Source organism: Nuphar pumila, chromosome 6 (assembly GCF_984573655.1).
Source record: "Nuphar pumila chromosome 6, dmNupPumi1.hap1.1, whole genome shotgun sequence".
In the NCBI taxonomy this organism is placed as follows: domain Eukaryota; kingdom Viridiplantae; phylum Streptophyta; class Magnoliopsida; order Nymphaeales; family Nymphaeaceae; genus Nuphar; species Nuphar pumila.
This window is the reverse complement of record NC_143254.1, coordinates 94,172,330-94,198,253: the sequence shown is the minus strand read 5'-3', so window position 1 is coordinate 94,198,253 and position 25,924 is coordinate 94,172,330. Positions and strand designations below refer to the sequence as shown.

The window sequence follows — 25,924 nt, the reverse complement described above, 5'->3', positions numbered from 1 at the left end:
CAAAGGGAAGACATTGACTATAGAGAGATTTTCTCTCTGATTTTTACGAAATACTCTTTTAAGATTATGATGACACTTGAGGCTTATTATGATTTAGAGATGACTTAGATGGATGTTAAGACCCCATTCCTTAATGGGGACATCGACGAAATAATATATATGGTCAAACCAAAATATTTTGTCTCAGGCGATGCTAAGAAAATAGTTTGCAAACTAATGAAATCCATCTATGAACTTAAGCAAGCGTCTCGATAGTGGTATCATAAATTTTATCTATGACAACAAAATTCGTAGTTTGTTATGATGCATTCAACCTTGGGATATGGCTGCATAATTTTGTCACAGGGTTGCAAATTTTGGATAATATTGAAGGACCATTATAATTATTTTATGACAATGATTCAGAAGTGCTATATTCTAATGATAATAGGAGTTCCTCGAAGTCAAAGCATATCGATATTAAGTTCCTTGTTGTTAAAGAAATAGTGCAAAATGATCAGATATCGATAAAACATATTTGACACAAACTCTATGATTACAAATTTGCTCACTAAAGGTTTGCCACCCAAGGTCTTTCACGAGCATACTGCTCGCATGGGTGTTTTATCATTTTATGATATGCAGGTTTAGTGGGGGTTTGTATTTGAACGTTCTGTGATATAATAAAGTTTATTTTACCAATTTAGTATAAAGTTAAAGTTAAAGTTTCATTCTGTACTCATTATGTTGTGATCTCACTAAAGTTTTCAGGTAGGACCATTTGAAAATAGGCATGTTTGATCACATTGTATGTAATTTTTATGCTTTACATTCATACTTGATCTATGCCATTTGGTTATGTCGATATACGTAATCATTGATGAGTCTAATTATGTTATTTGTAATGAAAACCACTTTGGTTCTATGTTGACATGATCAATGGATTGGATTGGTAGAAATATCAATTAATAAGACAATATTTTTGAGCTCATAAGGTTATAATATGTGATTGTAAGGTTACGTATGTGGCTCATGTGAGAGATTGTTAGAAAATCATGCAGGCCTACATACGTTGAACCACACATTGTGAAACTCTCTTAGGTTCAGGCCCAATTTATGTGATCTAATCGGGTAGGACCATGTGATATTTCATATGGTATGGTACACTATATGGAGAGTCATGCTCTCTCTACAATTCTGTAATGGGTTGAATTGGAGAAAGACTCTTAAACATATTAGATTATGGTCCTCAAACCTTATATAATGACTCTCTCTTTAAGCCTCTATAACTAGAAAGAGAATTTGGTGCCTCCCTCATTAGGTTTAGAGAAAAGAAAATGACCACATATATAGGTTCTGAAAGATCATACCCATCAACGATCTACCGAAGCGCTATTGAATTCAGGTACACTTTCGCATTAAGTTTTGTTTCTATTTTTGTTTCAATGATTTAGCGAGAACATGTGTTATCATCTTCTTTAGTCTTCAGATCTTCTTTAGTCTTCATTGAATTATTAAATTCACACTAATTTGGATCCCATGAAAAGGAAGTTACAAAGATTAAGAAAACACAATCCCTCTACAAGTCTCTCTTTGTTAACATCTAGAGTTCTAGCTGCTTGGATGTGGAACTATCTTCCTCTGGGACAGGGGGCATTACCCTCTTCCAAAACCAGTGTTTCCTCCACAGGAGTATCATCTCCTCAATGGGGACACCCTTTGTCTCGGGCAAGAATATGCAGACAAAGAGGGTCATGATGGTGATCCATCCCGCGAAGAAGAGGAAGATGCCATATTTGAATGAGCAGAGGAGGGACAAGAAAGACTGAGCAATGACAAACGTGAAGAAGAGGTTGACTGCAACAGTTATGCTCTGGCCAGCAGAACGAGTCTCCAGTGGAAATATTTCACTCGGCACGGTCCACCCCAAAGGACCCCATGACCATCCGAAGGCAGCCACGAACAGACAGAAGACCACCACCACCAAGATTGAAAACCCTCTGGACAGCTCCTTGTCATTGCCAAATTTGAGGCCTAGAATGACTGCTACCACAGTCTGAAATACCAAGATACAACAACTTATTCAGTAAGCAGAAGCTGCTCCCATATTTGGGGTAAAAATAAGAGAGAGAGAGAGAGAGAGAGAGAGAGAGAGAGAGAGAGAGAGAGAGAGAGAGAGAGAGAGAGAGAGGTAAGTTTAAGTTCCCCCTCACTTGGCATACGATCATCTGAATCCCACCCCCGATGAGCAGAGCTCTCCTTCCCCACCTATCAACAGTGGCAATGGAAACCAGCGTGGACGACGCAAGAACCGCTCCTGTCATCACAGACGAGTAGAGGGAGGCATTACCTCCGAACCCCATGCTCTGGAACAGCACTGGCGCGTAGAACAGAATTGAGTTTATCCCAGTCAGTATCTGGAACGTAGGCATGAAGATGGCCATAACCAACTGGGGCCTGTTCCTCCTCTGGAGAATGTGCCTGAACGGGTGTTGTATAGCGTTTGCCAGATCGCTCGCATCGATCATGTCTTCAAACTCTGCACTCACATTGTGGGTACCCCTGATCTTCTCCAGAACGCGTCTGCTTTGGTCCTTGTGACCTCTCTCTATGAGGCTGTTGGGTGTCTCGGGGAGGAAGAGCCCTCCGATGGTCATAAGAAGGGCAGGAGCAGCTGCTAGGCCTAACGACAACCTCCATCCCCATGGCTTAAGCTTCTCAGTTCCGTAGTTGATCATGTTTGCCGTGAAGATTCCGAGTGTCGTTGCGAGCTGAAACATCATGTTCAGGGCGCCTCTCAGGTGGGCTGGTGCCATCTCTGATAAATAAAGGGGGACTGCCTGCACTTCACCAGGGGCGGTCTTCATGAGAACCATCAAGTAAAGGGGTTAAAATATCCTTTAAATATTTTCTTGATACCCGTGTCATCTGTCATTTGCTGCTTAAAAGCTACCCAATTAAGCTCGATTCGGTTCAGAATAATAATCCACCAATCGTTTTGAAAATTGATTCAGGGTTCGATACAATTTTTTGCAACATTGGCCATTAACATAACGACAGAAACTTAAAACGGCACAATAAGAGGTCAAATCATCATCGACCCCTTTTGGTTTGTAATACCATTGACGTCTCACCTGCCCACACCCTGCATTAACCTTGCGATAACAGATGTCACTCTTGGGTTTAGAACTTGTGATGTCCCGTGAACTTGATAATATTGTCAAGTCATCTTTACCAGATGAGTAGAACCCTTGTGAACAAGAGACCAGATCAGGTGATATTTCAAAAACACAAATTATTTTTTTTTTTTTTTTATTTTTGATGTTTGTAGCATGTCATCTTTGTATAATGATGACATTGAAATATAAAATATTAAACCCATACAAGAAAGGTTCAAGAGAGATAAGTACTAGAAAATATCATTATATTGAATAATACTCTTTACTTGTACTTAAAATACTTGGACCCCACTCGGGTCTAATTGGGTTCACTATAAAAAAATCATACCCAAACCCAATAAAAACTACATGAACCAGCCGGGAATCATACCCAGTAAAATAATTTTCTTTTTTATCATTTTTACATTGAAAATTTGTGGGTCTTAATCTGAACTTGGATCAGGCTCGAGTATGGCATAAAATTGAAAAAACAAAAAGACTCTTCTCCACTATCGCTTTCCGTAATGCATTGCACAAAAAATGAGTGCATTGCAGCCTCACCAGGCCACTCCTGTCCGAGAAGATCAGATGCGATGTGATTGCACAATCTCGAAAATAGCAGGAGTGCCATTCTTTTCCTGCCCGCTTTCTGTTACCACACCACCATGCTTCATTTCTGTTGTGGTCCATTGGGTTTTCTTTTTTCTTTTGCTGATGTGCGAGATTTTTCCTTCTTTCTTTGTTATTTTAGAAATGTCTATGAATGTCTTACTTGGATAAATCATTTTAATTAATCAAACCAATTAATGTATCACAGGCCTATTTCCTTCAATAGGCCAACGCAACGTGACTGTCCTTCCTCACCGCTGCAAGCCTACTTATCACTCGCTTGCCAGTCGTAGAAGCTTGTAATCAGAGTGCAAGAGAGCAAGAGAGAATAAAAGAAGAATAATTACAATCACAATGAGGGTGAACAAAAGAAAGCTCAACACATTTGATTCATTCACAATTTTAGCCCATAGGCCTCTTACAGTTCAAGTATACGGACTGCCCCTTCGAGGTATTAATTTACCTGAACCGGGCAACTTACATCAGACTCAACAAAAGCAAAACAGACTTTAGATGCAACTTTACAATGTAAGAAACAAGGGAACATGCTCCCCCCTTCAAATCATGTGTTGTCCTCGACGCCATCTGTTTCATGGTCAGCTCTGACTTCAGCCAGGTAACAATTGTTCATCTAGAAAGTTGTCTCCCACGTAGAATCTGTTGTTTCTTCCCTGCACTAGGTATTTCTTCGCTTCGCCCAAGTAGTTGACCTTATGGCGAAGGATCTGACTGAGGTTCTTCTCAGCCCGTTGTGTTGTCGAGGCCCTCTGTATGATGGGAGCACGTTGATGCACGCTACATTCTGAATCTCCATCATCTGTATGGAACTGTTTGAGGTTGCACACGCGAAACACCGAGTGCACCTTGAAATCTGAGGGCAACTTCAGCTTGTATGCCACTTTGCCCAACTTCTTTGTGATGGTGAATGATCCTTCATACTTTCTAATCAGTCCGCGATGCCGCCCGCAGAAGATGCTTGTGCGACAATGATAAAGTTTTACCAACACTTGGTCCCCAACTTGGAACCCAGCGGGCCGAGAATGCTTGTCCGCCCACTTCTTCATTCTCTTTGCCGCCTTGTGTAGAAATGCCTTCGCCAACTAATTCTGCTTGGGCTAGTCTCGAACAAACTGATAGGCGAAGGATGACCTTTCCTTTTATTGTGCAGCAAGAGTGTGCGGGGTCAGCGACTGCTGCTCCGTGGCAATTTCAAACGGGTTGTGGCCTGAAGACTCACTCTTCTGCAGATTATAACAAAATTGTGCCACGTCAAAGAGCTTTACTCATTTTTTTTTATTGACACTAACAAAGTGCTTAAAGTACTGCTCAAGTATCTCATTGATGCGCTCTGTTTGCCCATCGGTTTGCAGATGGAAGCTTGTTGAAAACAATAAATCAAAGCCAAGTAGCTGAAATACTTCACGCCAGAATTTGCCCATAAAGTGAGCATCGCGATCACTCATAATGTTCTTTGGTATGCCCTAGTGCTTCATCATATGCTTTACAAATAACTCTGCAATCTTCTCTACAGGGCACTCCTTAGAAGCTAGGATGAAGGTGGCATACTTTGAGAAACAATCAACCACCACTAAGATGGAGTTGGTGGCATCTACCTTCGGCAGACTAATAATGAAGTCCATGAAGATGCTTTTCAAAGGACGTTCTGAAATCAGTAGAGGATCAAGAAGACTGGTTGTCTTCTGGTTTATCCCCTTATCTTGCTGGAAGATGAGACACGTTCGCACATACCCCTCCACGTCGTCTCTCATATGCGGCCAATAGTAGTCGCACTCAAGAAGTGCTAAGGTCCGCTCCTGACCAGAATGATCGACCCATAATGTATCATGGTACTCCTTAAGCAATTCTCGATGGAGGCTTCCCCACCACGACATGAAGATGTGTCCCCCTTTTGTCACGAGGAGGCCGTCCTGTAGCAAAAAATCACTGAGTCTTCCCTGCCTGCGTCAGAGAAACAAGGTGTTGTACCATCGGATCCTGTTGCATACCTTTGCAGATGCAATTCAACAAAGCGCCCTCCAATTGCACTTCAAAAGGCTCTGCACACGCAACAACTAGTTCAGCTCTGCGGCTCAAGTCGTTCACAACTACATTGATCTTCCCAACCTTGTACTCTAAGGCAAAGTCAAACTCAGCCAAAAATATCTGCCACGAAGTTTGCTTCGGCATAAGCTTCTTCTATGACTGAAAATAGCTCATGGCAATATTGTATGTCTTGACGATGAACTGAGCACCCAAAAGGTAGTGTCGTCAGGTCCTGAGGCAATATACGATGTCTGTCATCTCACGTTCATGCACCATGTAACGCCTCTTTACATTTTTTAGCTTACGACTCTCATATGCGATCGGGTGGCCATCCTGCATAATAACTCGGCTAATGGCAAAGTTTGAGGTATCTTTGTGGACCTCGAAGGGTCTCGAGTGATCAGGCAGTCGCAACACTGGCTCCCTCACTAAGGCTTTCTTCAAGTCATCAAAAACATCTTGCCATGCTCCTATCCAGAGCCATACCTGATTCTTCTTTAACAAGTAAGTGAGAAGCATAACAATGAGTGAGTAATCTTCAATGAATCGCCGATAATAATTCGCCAAACCAAGGAATGATCGCAACTCTTACACTTTGCTTGGCGGAACCCATTCCTGGATGACTCTTATCTTTTTCCCATCCATGCGCAGCACGCCATGCCCCACAACATGGCCGAGGAAGCTGATCTCTTCCTGACCAAAGAGGCACTTCTCTCGTTTAACACAGAGGTCATTCACCTTTAGTACCTAAAACACTGTTCATAAGTGCCCGACATGTTCCTCCATGTTGCTGTTGTAGATCACGATGTCATCCAAGTGGACTACCACAAACTTGTCTAAGGGTAGAAAATCTGATTCATTAGGGTCGTGAACGTGGCTGGAGCATTCGTCAACACGAATGACATTACTAAGAATTCATAAGCACTATATCGGGTGACGCAAGTTGTTTTCGGCTCGTCAGCATATGCAATCCTCACCTGCCAGTAATAAAGAACAATTACTCGTTGCAATCCTCAGCATATGCTTTGAGAAGACTCGGGCACTGCCCAACTGATCGAACAAGTCCGCTATTAGTAGCAACGAGTAATTGTTCTTTATCGTGATCTTGTTTAGCGCACGATAGTTCATGCATAATCGCTTGGGGCTATCATGTTTCATCTGAAATAGGACTGATGTGCCAAATGGTGCTTTTGATGGACGAATAATGCATGCATTCAACATCTTGTCCATCTGCTTGCACAACTCTTTTAGCTTAGTTGGCACCATGCGATATGGAACCATTGTGGGAGGCTTCACTCCCAGGGTCAACTCAATCTTATGGTCAACCTCACATCTAGGTGGTAGACGCTTTGGCAATTCTGGAGGCATCATCCCTCAAAACTTTGCCAACAATGGGGCTAGGGTCGGCGACACTGCTGCTTGCACCTTCTCTTCTTCTGTGCGCACGACAACTAAGAATGTTTGCTCTCCATGCTTGACACCCTTCTTCAACTGCATTGTTGATAATACTGAATTTTGACTTTTTGAGTAAGGCATTGAATAGTGCATGACATGTTTGCCCCTATAATCGTCAACGAGTTAAACTTTGACAACATCATAACATTTTGGATGCGCAGAAACTCCATAACCAAAATCATCTTAAAATCATTCAGGGGCACCACAGAGAAGTTGGCCTTGTCGGCCCAACTCCCAATTTGGATAACCACATCTTTTGCTTCACTAAGGATGAGCTTGGCCTTAGAGTTCACCATTTTAATGGTCCTCTGCTTTGGCTCAGGTTTCAAGCCCAACCGCTCTACCTCTTCCCGCGAGACAAAGTTGTGCGTGGCTCCAGAGTCTACCATTGCTAAAGTAGAGTTTCCATTCGTAATGATTTCCAGGTACATAAGTTTCTTACTGACCTGCATATTTTTAGTTGCGCAACTTCTAGCTGCGTTAATCGATCGCATGACCTTCATCCTTGGTTGCATGGTCTCAGTATCACTGCATTCTTTATGCACCGCATTGGCTTTTCCATCATCCTTTACAAGTCGATTCGAACACTGCCTGACGATATGCCTATCGCCACCGAACCAGCAAGTAACAACTGCTCCCTTATTGTTGTTGTTATACTTCTTGAAGTTTTGTTTCTTATCAAATTAATGGGATGTCAATGCCTCACCTTTGTTGTCGCATCACTCATCCTTCTTGCCTTCATGGTCAGACTTCTTCTCGACCTTGGTTGATGGGGTGAAGGGCTTGCGCTGATGTCAGCTAAGTGCTCGACCGTCACAAATGCATTTTCTAAAGTACTAGGGTTGCTCCTTTCTACTTCAGATTGTGCCCATGCCCGAAGTCCCACAATGAACCAGTTAAGCTTGTCCTTATCTGGCATGTTAGGCACCTCACGCATAAGCTTCTAAAACGTTCTGACATAGTCTTGTAATGAACCAATATGTTTAAGATCTGACACCATTCTATAAGCGTGTCTATGTCCATTCCTCGACATGAAGTAGTTGTGCAACTCCATTTTGAAATCATCAAAGGTGTTTATCATGCATTGATCCCTCTCCATGTCATTGTGTTTTGCCTCCACCAAGCGATAGCATCTCCATCGAGTAGAATTGTTATAGCCTTAATTCTGAGATCCTCAACCATCATATTCTAAATATCCAAGTAGTCTTCTACTTGAAACAAGAAGTTCTCAATAGCCTTGCTGTCGCGAGAACCATTGAACTTTGCTGGTCTTAGCACATCAATCCTTGATAGCCTCTCATCATTTCTCTCATTTAGGGTCACTATTCGTTGTAATGTGTGATTCTTTAACTAAAGTTTTACTACTTCAGTCTGCAAGTCAGTCACTGTTGTCATCAACGAAGTGACCTGGTTCATCAGCAAGATCACCCGCTCTTCCAAGCTCACCACTGCATCATTCAGTCCACCAAATGATTCAACTGTGCGTGAAATCGCTTTTTCATGAGAAGTCACATCTTTCACCAGCTTGTTGACAATTACAGCCATATGCACTTTGCCCTGAGGTGAAACCATCTCTTCAGTTCCGGCAACTGTCTTACCTTTGGTGTTATACAAGTTTTAATAGGGTGCCACGATGTCTTGCTCACAAATCGTAGCTTATTGGCGCGTTAGTTGGCCCTGACTCTAGAGTCCTTTCTCCAGTACGAGAACGAACTCTAGTACTACTTGTCACGAGCCTATTTTCTTTAATAGGCTAGCGTAACACAACAGTCTTTCTTCACCGCTGCAAGCCTACTTATCGCTCGCTTGCCAGTCGCGAAAGCCTGTAATTAGAGTGCAAGAGAGCAAAAGAGAATAGTGAGAGAATGTAAGATCCGCAAATATTTTTGAGGAGTTTACTGCTTACTTAGCATTGATATGTATGCTTACGCATAATTACGAGGTTATATCGCATAATTAAGTGTATTTTGGATATGTTTTGTGTTTTGGCTTTGTACGCGCGACTCGAAAATCGCGTAAAAATACTGTGTAAGTAAGAAGTGCTTAATTCTGGACGAATTAATCTTTGAAATTTTAAGGGTTAATTTATAATATGTTTTTATAGTTTGTCCCCGAATTTGGGACTTATACGATGTAAAAACTTTGTCAGTGCATGTGAATTACGAGTTTTGGACCCGAAATCATAATACGCTTAATCCTAACGAACGAAAGGCAATTTTATTGAAAGGCCTTCAAGCGCCCTTTGGCCTCCAGTCACTCAGAGTTAGGGAGGTCGAGGTTACCTTTTTAGGACCTCACTACTGCAGTAGTATGGATTGAAATCCTTGCCTATGCGAGTATTTTCTCCTAGCCGTGTGCTGTTCGCATGAGGTTGAACTCGGTCTGTAGCTTCCCCGGTTACCACACTAGAACGTGAATAACAGACGTTGGGTGCATGTCTCATAGAATGCGAGGTTCCTTCGCGTACCCGAAGGAGTAATCAGAAGAACATAAAGACTAACCAATCAACTGACTTACTGTAGTTGCTACTTTACTTAGTATGTGCTTCAGTTGCCTTTCTTGCTCAATTGTTACCTTGGTTACCTTGTTGTTCAGTACTTGGTATAGTTTGTTACTGTCGTGAGTGCCTGTTTTACAGTTATTTCAGTTGTTACTATAATTGCTTGTTGCTTAATACTCGTTACCGTTCAGATTGGATGTTTTAGTTACTTGTTGTACGGCTACTCTAATTGCCTGTTCGTTTCCAACACTTGTTACGATTACTATAGCTTGTTACCTTTCAGTTGGCTTGTACTTGTCCTTCTCGCACTTACCTGACACCGTTCATAGCACATTTGGTTATTTATGTTCCTTGATGCATACTTTACTAGTTAGTCTAGAATGTGGAATGAATTAGCGTAGTTATTACTCTATGAGTAGTTCTGTACTCTTGCTCATGCTGTAACCGCTTAATTATTGTAATGTGTATGCTATGTATTGTCATGTATAGCTCTGCTTCATTTTTCACACTTTGGTTTTTTGAGTTTGGTTTGTCTCACCAGCTCGAAAGAGTACTAACCCTGTGTTATGGGGATACAGGTTGCTTATGCGTGTGATGGAGCTTGATGTGCTGCAGTGGACTCTGAACCCACACTTCTGATACTTGCTAGATCTTAGCAGTTTGGTTTTGTATAAGGGAAAATGATTTGTACAATTTGTAAATGTATTTAATAAAAGTTGTTTCCTTACTGTTGTTCCTCTCCTGTGGTGGCCGCCCAGACCCACGGCTTTGTTGTTTCACTTACACGGTGTTTTCCGCTGTTCTTTGGTTAAACCTTTAAAAAAAAAATTCACAGAAAATCCTAAGTTTTTCCAAAGTCGGGATTTGGGGCGCCACAGAGAAGAGTTGCAATTACAATGAGGATGAGCAAAAGAAAGCTCAACGCATTTGATTCATTCACAATTTTAACTCATGGGCCTCTTATAGGCTACCCTTTTGGGGTACTGATTCACCTGAACCGGACAACTTACATTTGACTCAATAAAAACAAAACAGACTCTAGATGCAACTTTATAATGAAAGTCACAAGAGAACATAATTATTCTTGATTAAAAAACAATTAATGAACTTTTAGAAGGAGGACATTTATGATTTTCTCATAAGTGCCCCTAAGCTAATTGGTTTGTTTGTTAGTCATGATATGCTATGTGTTCAACTCTTGATATTATAAACAATTAATTTTTTCTTAATTAGAGAAGTCATATCACTTATTGCATCATCAACATCTATGAACCTTCTGCACTAGATCTGAACCATCTTCAAAATTTCTAACTGGAACGCAATCTTCATGTGTTCCTCGTGAGAGAAGAATACCAAAAAAAGACCGTCCATCTCTAATGGACCAAAAAACCAGCCCTGGCAATGGAGGACAGAGGGCTTGCAACGATCTAAACATAAAATCGTATTGCATTTGTTTTTCAGCAATACCAGTTGGAAAACCAGCGAACAGAGTCCACTGCATAAGGCTCCATCAATGCTTCATACCTTCGTGCACGAATTATCACTCTTGGCCGATTGAGGTTCTTCTCCACACTGATGGGCTGAGATAGGTTGGTTGCTCGATTTTTCTTTTTCCCTACGATCTTTGCCCGCGAGACATGTCCGTTCTCTGGATCAGATGCAGGGTGTGTGTGTTGGATCGATTTTCAGATCACACAGTTTCACAATCATAATCATGATATAAAACATGATATAAATCATAATATGCAGCAAAATACAAATCATGATTTTCAGTAGATCGAAACATAAACAGGGAGCAAACATGTCAGGTTCCACCATATACCAAAATCCAGACATACGCAAATGAATAAACATATGCATAGAACATAGTATAAACAACATAAGTATGTTAATACAGTATAAATGGCTAAGGCATACTAAAGCACTCCCCTTAGAGAAGATTCACCCCCACATACAGTGCAAACAGGGTCCGACGTCCTTCCCCCAGGATACAATAGCCTCGGCGATCTGGATCGGTGCACGCCGATGATAGATCACCCTTCGAAAACAACCTCAGGAACTACAACTACAGACCTCACAGTTTTAGCAAAGCAAGAGAGAGAGAGAGAGAGATGATAGAGTGTACATCCATCCCCTTGGAACCTCTCTAACCACATTTATATAGACGTGAAAGAGATCTGTTTGAAAGGACATGACTCTTGAAGAGTTTCCCATTTTGAATAGACATGACCCTTGCAAAGAGTTACCAGTTTTGAACAAGTGTGACTCTTCCAAGGGTCACCAGTTCTGAACGGGTGTGACTCTTCCAAGGGTCACCAATACCAAAAGGCATGACTCTTTTCCTTTATATAATCCAAAGAAAAACAGAAAATTGGGGTAAAAAGATACATTGGTCTTGATTGGATATGGCCCTAAAGCGCCAATTACCCGAACCCAAACCCGAACTCGGCCCGGCTTGGCATGACATGACACGACATGGCACGACACGGTGGGCGGGCGTGCGCGTGTGTGTGTGTGGTAGTCATCCCACCCTCTTGTTCTCAGGAACAAGTGTAAGAGTTTACATGTGGATTATAAATCCCACAACAAACTCAAACATGATCAATGTGGGACTATTCCACGTCATCAAACCCACTTTTTCCAAAAAGGAAAAACACCCCACGTTTCTTCTTGGAATTTCCTCTCCCCTCCCTTCTTGCACCTAACATTCCCCCACAAATTCAAAGAATGAAACAGGAGGAAACCAAGATGCAAGATGAGATAATCTATAGCAGGACATATCATGCTTTTAGTAATGTTACCTTCCAGTTTGAACCACTACCTTAGTTGACTAACTTTACCCCCATTGAAACGAAGTGAACTAAAGTCTTGAACTTGAACCTTTGGTGTAGGAGTGTCCATTAGCAACAACATGATAAAGGTTATGGTTGTAATCTTTAGGGGCGGCGCGTTAAGGCCATGCGCCTGAATCCTGTTTCATGAGTGACTTTAGGAATAACCCAATTCCTTAAACTGCGGCCACACAGTCACACTCACATAGGTGGGCTTCTCCACAGATGCACTGCTAACATCTTGCCTAGAAGGCTTTGAACCCATTCAGAGTTTTAACTCTTCCTTAACTAGCAGCTACATCACCTTTCCAGAGTAATCAAGGGAACAAACACAGATACATAGTATCTCATAAATAAGGTGCTATCCAGTTCACCCTACAGCTTGTTATTACCACATTGAACTTACTTTGTGGGATCTCCACTCAGATAGGTTGGGTTGCTACTGCAGATGAACTACTGATGGGTTTCAGTCTCATCCCCTCTCTTGATTTTAAGACTAATGACTTATCTAGTCCTTTCGTTAATGGATCAACTGTGTTCTCTTTGGATCCAACATAGTCCACAACAACCACTAACTGAGACACCAGTTCCCTTACAGACTTTATTCTGACTTGGATGTGTCTCCTCTGCTTTTGATTATATTTTGTGCTTTTAATCTTTGCAATAGTGGTCATATTGTCACAATGCACAGATATTGCAGGAATTGATTTGCTCATTAAAGAAAGTTCCTCAAGAAGTCCCTTTAACCATTCAGCTTCCAATCCTGTGACATATAAAGCACATAGTTCAGCCTCAAAAGTAGACCGAGACAAGATGGTCTGCTTTACTGATCTCCAGGCGACTGCGCCGCCATCCAAGGTAAATACATACCCTGTCACGCCATAACTACCAGAGTTCATGGCTATCCAACTTGCATCACTATATCCCTCAAGAACTGCAGAGAATCTCTTGTAATGCAAACTCAAGGAAATGGTTCCTTTCAGGTATCTAAGTACTTTGTCCAATGCCTTCCAATGAGTGTGATTTGGACAACTTGTGTATCTACTTAATTTTGTCACAAAGAACGAAATATTCGGTCTCATGCAATTTGCAAGATACATCAAACTTCCAATAATATGGGAATACCTTAATTGAGACACAAGAACACCAGTCATATTCTTATGAAGAGGGATAAAAGGGTCATATGAAGTTGCTATAGATCTCTCTTGGTTATAGCCAAATTTCTCAAGAACTTTCTCAACAAAGTGAGATTGAAAAATGGCTATCCCCTCAGCCGAACGAGTCAACTTTAAGCCTAAGATCACATTTGCAACACCCATATCCTTCATATCAAACTTACTACTAAGAAACGACTTTGTCTCATTCACAATTCCCATATTGGAACCAAACAATAGAATATCATCTACATATAGGCATAAAATAATACAACCATCACTTTTAACTTTGCAATAGACACACTTATCAGATTCATTGACAACAAAGTCAAATGATAAAATAATATTATCAAACTTCCCATGCCATTGTTTAGGGGCTTGTTTTAGTCCATATAATGACTTAACAAGTCTACAAACTTTGTTTTCATTACCAGGAGCCACATAACCCTCAGGTTGATTCATATAGATCTCTTCTTCAAGATCGCCATGCAAAAAGATAGTCTTCACATCCATTTGATATACTGAGAGATCATAAATGGAAGCCAGTGCAATAAGCACTCTAATAGTGGTCATCCCGGTAACCGGAAAATAGGTATCAAAATAATCTATTCCCTTCTTTTGTTTGAACCCCTTGACAACCAGTCTCGCCTTGTACTTGTCAATGGATCCATCTGATTTCAACTTTTTCTTAAAGATCCATTTGCACCCAATTGTGGAACTACCATGAGGGAGGTCAACCAGTTCCCAAGTGCCATTAGAGACAATGGAGTTCATTTCACTCTTGATGGCGTCTTTCCAATGCCTTGCTTCAGGTGAAGCCATTGCATCTCGGAAAGTGGGAGGATCATCCTCGATAAGGTAAGTGATAAAATCACTTCTCAAATCTTTGGTAATCTATGGTCTCTTGCTTCTTCTAGGTTCAGCCACTTCCTCAGACTCAATGGGTTTAGGATGGAAACAAGATGGTTCTACCCCCACATCTGTCATCCTTTCCACATGTTCGGGAATGAAACCAGAAGTTGAAGGTATATCTAAAGAAAAAAGATTTTGAGGTACACCAACTTTCATGGGAAATACATTCTCAAAGAATGTAGCTTCTTGAAGCTCAACAATAGAGTTTACATCTATGCCAGATATCTCAGACTTAATTACTAAGAACTTGTAGGCATAATTGTTCTTTACATAACCCAAAAAGACAACATCTACTGTTTTAGGACCCAGCTTCTTCCTATTGTGCTCTGGGACAAGTACCTTTGTAAGGCACCCCCACACTTTAAGGTATTTCAAGCTAGATTTCTTATTTCTACAGAGTTCAAAAGGACTACTATCCTTATGCTTCTGAGGAACTCTATTCAGAATATGGAAAGTTGTATTCAGAGCATCCCCCCACATATAAGTAGGTAATCCAGAATTCCCAAGTAGAGCATTGATCATGTCAGTTAGGGTTATATTCTTTCTTTCTACAATCTCATTAGATTGTGGAGAATATGGAGCAGTAAACTCATAAACTATGCCAACAGATTTGCATTATTCATCGAGTTTATTAGAGGTATATTCTCCCCCTCTATCATACCTCAATCTTTTCAGTTTTCTACCAGATTGTATTTCTGCTTCATTCTTAAAAATAAAAAACTTATCAAAAGCTTCATCTTTTGATTTTAGCAGATACACATAACAATATTTAGTGCCATCATCTATAAAAGTGATAAAATACTTTTTATGATTTCTGGTTAACACTCCATTAAACTCACAGATATCAGAATCTCTAACAATCGTATGGAATGATTTCCTACATTGTTTTCCTTGCACACAAATTTCACATTTCTTAGTTTTATCAATGGAATGCTCATGAATCATTTTCAAGTTCATCATGCGTTTCACATAATTGAAATTTACATGACCTAATCTATTATGCCACAAATCAGATGATTCTATGTTATATGCAACATTAGACAATGAATCAAAAGAAACATCATTTTCTAATTTATCACTGAAACATGTTCAACACGAAGTTTAAACAAACCATCATCTAAATACCCCTTGCCAATAAAGGTTTCAGAATGTAAAATAACAACTTTATTATATTTAAAATTAAATTCATAACCCTCTCTAACAAGACATAAACCACTTAGAATGTTCCTTCTAACTACAGGCACATGGTGCACTCTGTGTAAAGATAGAACTCGTCCTGAAGGAAACTTCAGATCCACGTGTCGAATCCCTAACACCTTTGCAGCCGTTGAATTGCCTATAGTCACGGATCTGCCTGCAGCAGCCTGGTATGAGACAAAGACAGACTTATCAGCACAAACGTGCACATTAGCCCCATTGTCAACCAGCCACTCTGTTGGCTCATAAACGTGATAGATTTGTGGGTCAACAGAAACATACTCAGTACTGGTCCCAACAACCTCAGTCACCATGTTGACTTGAGGCGTTCCATTTGTGGTCCCATGAGCTTTGGCCTTCTTGGAAGGACATTCCTTAGCCCAGTGCCCAACCTGCCCACAGTTCCAGCACAATTTGTTCTTTGCCTTTTTTTGGATTTTGGCCTTAGGTTTAAATGGATTTTTCATTGCAGATTTCTATTTTTGTCCCTTGCCCTTAAAAGATTTGGTCATCATGTTCACTTTAGGTTGTTCAATTGACATCACGATATGTTTCTGGCTTCTATGCCCTTCTTCAATTGCAATAGCTGCCATAAGATCATCCAGAGAAATCTTCCCTCTACGGTGCTTGAGAGACATACCAAAGTCTACCCAAGACTTAGGAAATTTCTCCACGATGGTCATAACTTAAAACTTCTCAGGAAGTTTTATCTCAGCCTCAGCTAAACTATGAAGCAATAACAAAAACTCGTGTGCCTGCTCAGTGACCGACTTGCCTTCTACCATCTGATATTTCAGAAACTTGGCAACAGAGTACTTTTCAAGATCTTGGTCTTCGGTATTGTACTTCTTGTCAAGTTGATCCCATATGCCCTTAGCAGTGGTAGACGGGAAACATTACACATTGAACAACGTGTTGGACAGAGCCAATAGTATGCAACCACAACATATACTATCCTTTTCTTTCCACTCTACAGCCGCAGAGACCGCAGCAGGGTCAGGGTCAGTATCAGAAACCGAAGGGCAGTTGAGTTCCAGAACCGACAGTAACCCTATCGTAGTGAACCAGATTTTCATGCATTACTGCCAACGCTTGAAATTCTGACCGGCAAACTTTTCCGGCATCCCGGACATGTCCACTTTTGGTACAAAAGCGGAAGAGGTCGACATGCTTAGAATCTTCTCTAAGACTGTTGGATCGAATTTCGGATCACACAATTTCACAATCATAATCACGATATAAAACATGATATAAATCATAATATGCAGCAGAATACAAATCATGATTTTCAGTAGATTGAAACATAAACAAGGAGCAAACATGTCGGGTTCCACCATATACCAAAATTCAGACATATGCAAATGAACAAACATATGCATAAAACATAGTATAAACAACATAAGCATTTTAATACAATATAAATGGCTAAGGCATACTAAAGCACTCCCCTTAGAGAAAATTCACCCCCACATACAGTGCAAACAGGGTCCGGCGTCCTTCTCCCAGGATACAATAGCCTCGACGATCTGGATCGGTGCATGCCCATGGTAGATCACCTTTCGAAAACAACCTCAGGAACTACAACTGCAGACCTCACAGTTTTAGCAAAGCAAGAGAGAGAGATGATAGAGTGTACATCCGTCCCCTTGGAACCTCTTTAACCACGTTTATATAGACGTGGAAGAGATCTGTTTGAAAGGACATGACTCTTGAAGAGTTGCCCATATGAAAACATTTTGATGACGTGGAATAATCCCACATTTTGAATAGAGTTGCCCATTTTTCCTTTATATAATCCAAGGAAAAACAGAAAATCGGGGCAAAAAGATACATTGGTCTTGATTGGATATGGCCTTAAAGGGCCAATTACCCAAACCCGAATCGGCCCGGCGGGCGGGCGCACGCGTGTGTGTGGTAGTCATCCCACCCTCTTGTTCTCAGGAACAAGTGTAAGAGTTTACATTGGGATTATAAATCCCACAACAAACTCAAACACGATCAATGTGGGACTATTCCACGTCATCAAAACCACTTTTTCCAAAAAGAAAAAACACCCCACGTTTCTTCTTGGAATTTCCTCTCCCCTCCCTTCTTGCACCTAACAGTGTGTCCCCCTGAACTATGAGTAGCGTCATGCCACACACATCCACTAGCTGGAGGCCAGGCAGACACAATTTCTGCTTCTCCCTTCTGCAACTCTGACTCTGCTTCCATTGAGATTAGGTGCAATGTGATTGCACACTTCACACCTACCATGTCCTGTTGAGACCCACAGCTGACCGGTTGTATCCTAAAGATGGTGGGTAAATAAGTGCAACATCACAGTAAGAGTATGCAATCACATTGCACCTATCCTCCTTCCTTTCCCATGAAAGGAGCAACAAAGCCCCACAGTAAACCGATTGTTAGAATCATCATCACTGTTCCCTTGCGACTTACAGTGTACAATTGCGCTTAGAGTCTGTTTTGCTTTTGTTGAGTCTGATGTAAGCTGCCCAGTTCAGGTGAATCAATACCCCGAAGAAGCAGCCCGTATACTTGAACTGTAATAGCCTGCGGGCAAAATTGTGAATGAAGTAAATGCGTTGAGCTTTCTTTTGTTCACCCTCGTTGTGATTGCTTCTTGTGATTGCAATTTCTTTCCCTCTATTCTCTCTTGCTCTCTTGCACTCTAATTACACGCTTCCCCGATCGACAAGCGAGCTGACAAGTAGGCTTGCGGCGGTGGGAAGGACCGTCGCGCCGCGCTGGCCCATTGAAGGAAATAGGCCCGTGACAAGTGGTACCAGAGCCCGTTCTCGTGCTGAGGAAGGGACTCTGGAGTCGGTGTCGTCAGACACGCCGACAAGCTGCGATTTGTGAGCAAGACATCGTGGTGCCTTATCAAAACTTGCGCAACACCAAAGACAAGGCAGTTGCTGAAGCTAAGGAGATGGGTTCACCTCGGGGCCAAGAAGAGTTGCCTGCAATTGTTAACAAGCTGGTAGAAGAGGTGACTTCGCATGAGGAAGCGATTTCACGTGCATCTGAATCATTCAATGAAATGAATGATGTGGTGGCGAGCCTGCAAGAGCAGGTTACCTTATTAATGGGGTAGGTCACTTCGTTGAAGACTACAGTGGCCGACTTGCAGACTGAAGTAGGAGAGCTTCAGTTGAAGAACCGTACGTTGCAGCGGACGGTGACCCTAAATGACAGAAATGGTGAGAGGCCATCAAGGATTGATGTGCCAAGACCCGCAAAATTCAATGGTTCTCGTGACAGTAAGGCCATTGAGAACTTCTTGTTCCAAGTAGAAGACTACTTGGATATCCAGAATGTGACCCTTGAAGATCTAAGGATTAGGGCTGCAACGACCTTACTTGATGGTGATGCTATCACTTGGTGGAGGCGGAAGCGCAATGACATGGGGAGGGGTCAATGTGTGATAGACACCTTTGATGACTTCAAAATAGAGTTGCACAACTACTTCATGCCAAGAAATACGCAGAGACAGGCTTACCGGATGGTTCGTGAGCTCAAACACACTGGTTCGTTGCAAGACTATGTCAGAACGTTCCAGAAGCTTATGTTGAAGATACCTAACATGCCAGAAGACGACATGCTCAACTGGTTCATTGTGAGACTTCAACCATGGGCACAGTCTGAAGTGGAAAGGAGCAACCCCCGTATTTTGGAAGATGCATATGTGGCGGCAGAGCGCTTAGTTGACACTCAACGCAAGCCTTTCACCCCATCAACCAAAGTTGGGAAGAAGCCTGACCACGGAGGCAAGAAGGATGAGCAGCGCAATGATAAAGGTGAGGCATCGACACACCATCAATCTGAAAAGAAACAGAACTTCACAAAGCATAACAACAACAACAAGGGTGCGGTTGTGACATGTTGGTTCTGCGGTGATAGACATATCGCCAGGCAGTGCCCAAAGCGCCTTGTAAAGGACGACGGGCAAGCCAATGCTGCACAGGAAGAATGCAGCGATATTGAATGCAGTGATACTGAGACCATGCAACCAAGGATGGGGGTCATGCGATCGATTAACGCAGCTAGAAGTTGCGCAGCTAAGAACATGCAGGTCAGTAAGGAACTTATCTACGTAGAAGTCATTATGAATGGAAAGTCTACTTCAGCAATGGTAGACTCGGGGGCCACACACAACTTTGTCTTGCGGAAAGAGGCAGAGCGGTTGGGCTTGAAAACTGGGCCAAAGCAGAGGACTATCAAAACAGTAAACTCTGAGGCCAAGTCCATCCTTGGTGAAGCAAGAGATGTGGCTACTCAAGTGAGGAGTTGAGTCGGCAAAGCCAACTTCTTTGTGGTGCCCCTGGACGATTTCAAGGTGATTCTGGGTATGAAGTTTCTGCGAAGCCAGAATGTTATGATGATGCCAAAGTTTAACACGTTGACGATCATGGGGTCATACCTGTCACACACAGTGCAGTGCCTTACGCAGAAAGGCAAGTCTTCCGTGTTATCGGCAATACAACTGAAGAAGGGTGTCAAGCATGGGGAGCAGACATTCTTAGTTGCAGTGCGTGCAGATGAAGGGAAGGTAGAAGCAGCAGTGCCGCCGACCCTAGCCCCACTATTGGAGGAGTTTCGGGGGGTGATGCCCCCGGAATTTCCAAAGCGTCTTCCGCCAAGACGTGAGGTCGACCACAAGATTGAGTTGACCCCGGGAGCGAAGCCTCCTGCAATGGTTCCATACCGTATGGGGCCAACTGAGCTGAAGGAGCTGCGCAGGCAGCTAGACGAGATGTTGGACGGAGGCATTGTTCGTCCATCAAAAGCCCCATTTGGTGCCCCGATCCTTTTTCAGATAAAACATGATGGCTCTAAACGGTTGTGTGGATTACCGTGCTTTGAACAAGGTCACGGTGAAGAACAAGTACCCATTGCCATTGATAGCGGACTTGTTCGATTAGCTAGGCAGTGCCTGTATCTTTTCCAAGCTAGATCTACGATCGGGTTACTGGCAGGTGAGGATTGCCGAAGGTGATGAGCCAAAAACAACTTGCGTCACCCGCTATGGTGCTTACGAATTTCTAGTAATGCCATTCAGGTTGACAAATGCTCCAGCCACGTTCATGACTTTAATGAACCAGATCTTCTACCCTTACTTAGGCAAGTTTGTGGTAGTCTACCTGGATGATATCGTGATCTACAGCAGCAACATGGAGGAACATGTCGGGCACTTGCGAACAGTGTTTCAGGTGCTGAAGGAGAATGACCTCTGTGTCAAACGAGAGAAGTGTCTCTTCGGGCAAGAGGAGATCAGCTTCCTTGGCCACGTTGTGGGGCGTGGTGTGCTGCGTATGGATGGGCAGAAGATAAGGGCCATCCAGGAATGGGTTCCGCCAAGCAAAGTGCCAGAATTACGGTCATTCCTCATTTTGGCAAACTATTATCGGCGTTTCATCGAAGGTTATTCCCTCATTGTTGCGCCCCTCATAGATTTGTTAAAGAAGAATCGGGTATGGCTCTGGATAGGAGCGTGCCAAGATGCCTTCGATGGCTTGAAGAAAGCCTTAGTGAGGGAGCCAGTGCTGCGATTGCCTGATCATTCGAGACCCTTTGAAGTCCACACTGATACCTCAGACTTTGCCATTGGCAGAGTTATTATGCAAGATGGTCATCCGATCGCATATGAGAGTCGCAAGCTAAAGGATGTAGAGAGGCGTTACACAGTGCATAAACGTGAGATGACCGCCATTGTGTATTGCCTCAGGACCTGGCGACACTACCTTTTGAGTACCGAGTTCGTCGTCAAGACGGACAATGTGGCCACGAGCTATTTTCAGACACAGATGAAGTTGACGCCTAAACAAGCTCGATGGCAGATGTTTTTGGTTGAGTTCGACTTTGCCTTGGAGTACAAGGTTGGAAAGACCAATGTTGTGGCGAATGCCTTGAGCCGTAGGGCTGAACTGGCAGCTGCGCGCGCGGAGTCTTTCGAAGTACATTTGAAGGGTGCATTGCTGAGCCGCATCCGAGAGGGTACGCAGCAGGATCCGACCGCACAACACCTTGTTTCTCTAGCGCAGACAGGGAAGACTCGGCGATTTTGGCTACAGAATGGCCTCCTCGTAACAAAAGGGGGACGCATCTTTGTACCACGGTGGGGAAGCCTTCGTCGAGAGCTACTCAAGGAGTGCCATGATACACTATGGGCCGACCATCCTGGTCAAGAGCGGACCTTAGCACTCCTTGAGCGCGGCTACTATTGGCCGCTGATGAGAGACGATGTTGAGGGGTATGTACGGACATGCCTCATCTGCCAACAATATAAGGGGACAAACCAGAAAGCTGTCGGTCTCCTTGAGCCTCTACCAATTCCAGAACGTCCTTGGGATAGCATCTCCATGGACTTTATTGTTAGTCTGCCGAGGGTAGAGGGCCTCAGTTCTATTTTGGTTGTGGTGGATCGTTTCTCAAAGTATGCCACCTTCATCCCAGCTTCCAAGGAGTGCCCTGCAGAAAAGACTGCAGAGTTGTTTGTAAAGCATGTGGTGAAGCACTGGGGCATACCAAAGAGCATTGTGAGTGATCGCGATGCTCGCTTCACGGGCAAATTCTGGCGTGAAGTATTTCGATTACTTGGCTCTGAGTTGCTGTTTTCAACAAGCTTTCATATGCAGACAGATGGGCAGACAGAGCGTATCAATGGGATACTGGAGCAGTACCTTAAGCACTTTGTTAGTGCCAATCAGAAAAATTGGGTGAAGCTCCTTGATGTGACACAGTTTTGTTATAATCTGCAGAAGAGCGAGTCTTCAGGCCATAGTCTGTTTGAGATAGCCACAGGACAACAACCACTGACCCCGCACACTCTTGCAACACAAGAAAAGGGAAGGCCATCATTCGCCTATCAGTTTGTTCGTGACTGGCACAAGCAAAATGAGTTGGCAAAGGCATTCTTACACAAAGCGACAAAGAGAATGAAGAAGTGGGCAGACAAACACCGTCGGCCTGCAGGGTTCCAAGTTGGGGACCAAGTGTTGGTGAAGTTATATCCTGGTCGCACAGACATCTTTCGCAGGCGGCACCGCAGACTATTCAGAAAGTATGAGGGACCCTTCACCATCACAAAGAAGGTGGGCAAGCTGACATACAAGCTGAAGTTGCCCCCAGACTTCAAGGTGCACCCGGTGTTCCACGTGTGCAACCTCAAGCAGTTTCATCCAGATGATGGAGACCCGGAACGCAGTGTGCCACAACGCGCTCCCATCATGCAGAGGGCCTCGACAACACAACGAGCCGAGAATCACCTTAGTCAGATCCTTCGCCACAAGGTCAACTACTTGGGACAAACGAAGAAATACTTGGTGCAGTGGGAAGAAACAACAGAACCAACGTGGGAGCCTGCATTTCGAATGAACAACCGCTACCCGGCTGAAGTCAGGGCTTACCACGAAACATATGGCGCCGAGGACGGCGCATGATTTGAAGGGGGGAGCATGTTCCCTTGAGACTTACAGTGTACAATTGCGCTTAGAGTCTGTTTTGCTTTTGTTGAGTCTGATGTAAGCCGCCCGGTTCAGGTGAATCAATACCCCGAAGGGGCAGCCCGTATACTTGAACTGTAATAGCCTGCAGGCAAAATTGTGAATGAAGTAAATGCGTTGAGCTTTCTTTTGTTCACCCTCGTTGTGATTGCTTCTTGTGATTGCAATTTCTCTCTCTCTATTCTCTTTTGCTCTCTTGCATTCTGATTACACGCTTCCGCGACCGGCAAGCGAGCTGACAAGTAGGCTTGCGGCGGTGGGAAGGACCATCGCGCCGCACTGGCCCATTGAAGGAAATAGGCCCGTGACAGTCACTGTCATAAGCAATATTGCAACCACCAGTGACATGCCATAACACTTAATGTATTCCCCACTCAAAGCAGTGGCATACAATTGGTGGGAGGAGATTGCTTATGAGATTGCAAAGGTTTGGATCCCCTTCTCAAGAAACTACCGGCTAACCTAAACCACTTGGAACTATTCCGTGTTTTGGACCGTTGGGATTCCCCCTAAGCAACGGTTCAGATCATCACCAACAGGGTCGGATTCCAAAATATTCAATATGTACATGGATGTGTGATGTGCATGTGAAGAACTATAATAAACAATTAATTTTGTCAATGGAACAGTCAATCCACAAATTACTGAATAAGAATCGTTAGCTAGCAACTTGCAAGGTCTTTAATCTTGAATTATTAAACAAACTCGTGTAGTGCTGTTGTTGAGGAGGTCAGATCTGGTGATATTGAAGTCACCACCGTCCATGGCCTTCATCACTGCCATTCATTGTGCAAACAGTGAAGCCCACGAAAAGTGCTGATTTCATGCTTACACAAAGATCAAGACTATGAACGGTGGCGATTTCAAAACACAAAAATTTTGTGTTTTGACATATCACCTGATCTGACCTCCTTGTTGAGATCCAAATTAGGATAATTTTTTAGGGAGTCCAAATTTGGAAATTGGCAGCGATTTGTATCATGATCCGAATTTTAAGCAGAAAAAGGGGCGACAAAAATGTCATGATTCCATTCCATATGGTGGTCACACCCAAAGCACATAACCACCATCATCTATTCCTCTAACATCCATGGATAATGAAGTTTAAATCTCATTACCCTAGGCCACAATAACCCCTACATCCCCTTAATAATAATACATGATAGCAATACATTCTTTTCTCACACAAGGCTAACCAATTCTTGGACAATTTTCACAGAAAAGCTCACAGGGTGGTCTGTCATATTGTACCTCATCAAGCCAGGCAGTACCACTTTCTCAGTTTTAGCAAACAAGCTCCATCACCCATCGGCCTTGGCTGCTAGACCGGCAGTCAAGGTTCGATTCTCATGGGCATCGCTTTTTCTGCGCAAGCCAATGCATAGCACAGGCCCTGGCAGAGGGGTCCTAGTCTCGGAGTTTTATGCTGCCGGTACAATGACCTAGGTATGGCAGGCTGAGCCAGCGCCACAAGGTCTTCATGCCGGTGCTGTTTCTTTCTGGTTATAAATCAAAAATAGATCCATCACCCATCTCCACTCCCTTCTCCGCACTCAATACCATTCTCATCTCCCAAAACAGGGTTTTCCCTGCACTTGTCCGGGTAGGTGGTATTAATTAAACCCTAATTAAATACCATCTCTCCTCCCATCTCCAGCTCCCAAACAGAGACTTAGTGACATTCACAAGTTGGGCCCTGCCTGTTCAGGCAGAGCCCTTGAGGGCATTTTGGTTTCATGATTGATTTTAAACATCCTAACACTGTTCTAGACATCCAAGGCCTACCTCCCAACATTCAGTATCAAAAGAGGAAGCAAAAAAAAAAAAAAAGAAGCATGATTCTGCAATGAAAAAAAAATGGCTACCTGGTTTCCAAATCCAATTCCCACACCAAGCATGATCCTTCCAAAGAGCAACATTTCAAGGTTCATGGCAGCTGCATTCAGGGTTGCCCCACATAGGAAGCTGATCCCACCGCAAACTATGCTCCTTCGACGGCCATACTTGCGTGTTACAGGTGAAGCAGCTAGAGAAGCAACCAGGCCAGCGAGGTAGAGTGAAGAAGTGAAGGCTGCAAGGCCTTGATTGTTGTACTTGCAGTAGTTGTTGTCCTTGGACTGGTAGTTCTTCTTCCTGTAAACCACAGGGAAGAACTTCTCAAGGAAAGGATCCATAGATGTCACCCCTCCTGCAATTCCCCAAAACCATTACAATTCTGAATGATTTTCTCAAATGGGTTCCCAGAAAAAACATAAAAAATAACAGTAGGGCTTGAGAATCAAGGATTGAGGTCAGTTTTGTACCTGATATGCCTATATCATATCCAAAAATGGAGCCCCCAACTGCAGCAACCGTACAGGCCATGACCACAAACAAAGTGACCCTCCCTTCATATTGCTGTGCTCTTTCTTTGGCCACACCAATCGGTGTCAAAGAACCTCCAGCCATTTCCAAAGCAGAAGGACCCAAATGATACAGAAGCACATACTTGTAGAGCGGAGGAACTCTTTAAGAAGGAACTCAGATCTTGAAAAAGTCCACCAATATTTTTTCCACATACCAATATTTTTTTTATTGCTCG

At 43.0% G+C, this 25,924-nt stretch overlaps 1 protein-coding gene across 1 annotated transcript; it reads right to left on the bottom strand.

The window, feature by feature from the left end:
- Positions 1 to 1,508: 1,508 nt before the first annotated feature.
- LOC149835226 (sugar transport protein 7-like) lies at positions 1,509 to 25,924 on the bottom strand. Its single transcript, XM_090011763.1, has 4 exons — positions 25,647 to 25,924; positions 25,209 to 25,531; positions 2,193 to 2,819; positions 1,509 to 2,035 (listed from the first exon to the last, which is right to left on the bottom strand). Exons 1-4 carry the CDS (start codon positions 25,789 to 25,791, stop codon positions 1,583 to 1,585), a joined length of 1,548 nt encoding a protein of 515 aa, XP_089867889.1. The 5' UTR covers positions 25,792 to 25,924; the 3' UTR covers positions 1,509 to 1,582.

Excerpts from the sequence above, each read along its gene's own strand:
- LOC149835226 (XM_090011763.1), bottom strand. The coding sequence starts at position 25,791 with ATGGCTGGAGGTTCTTTGACACCGATTGGTGTGGCCAAAGAAAGAGCA. Across the intron at positions 2,820-25,208 it reads GAATTGGATTTGGAAACCAG|GCAGTCCCCCTTTATTTATC; the intron begins GTAGCCATTTTT and ends GGTGAAGTGCAG. Across the intron at positions 2,036-2,192 it reads TTCAGATGATCGTATGCCAA|ACTGTGGTAGCAGTCATTCT; the intron begins GTGAGGGGGAAC and ends TTGGTATTTCAG.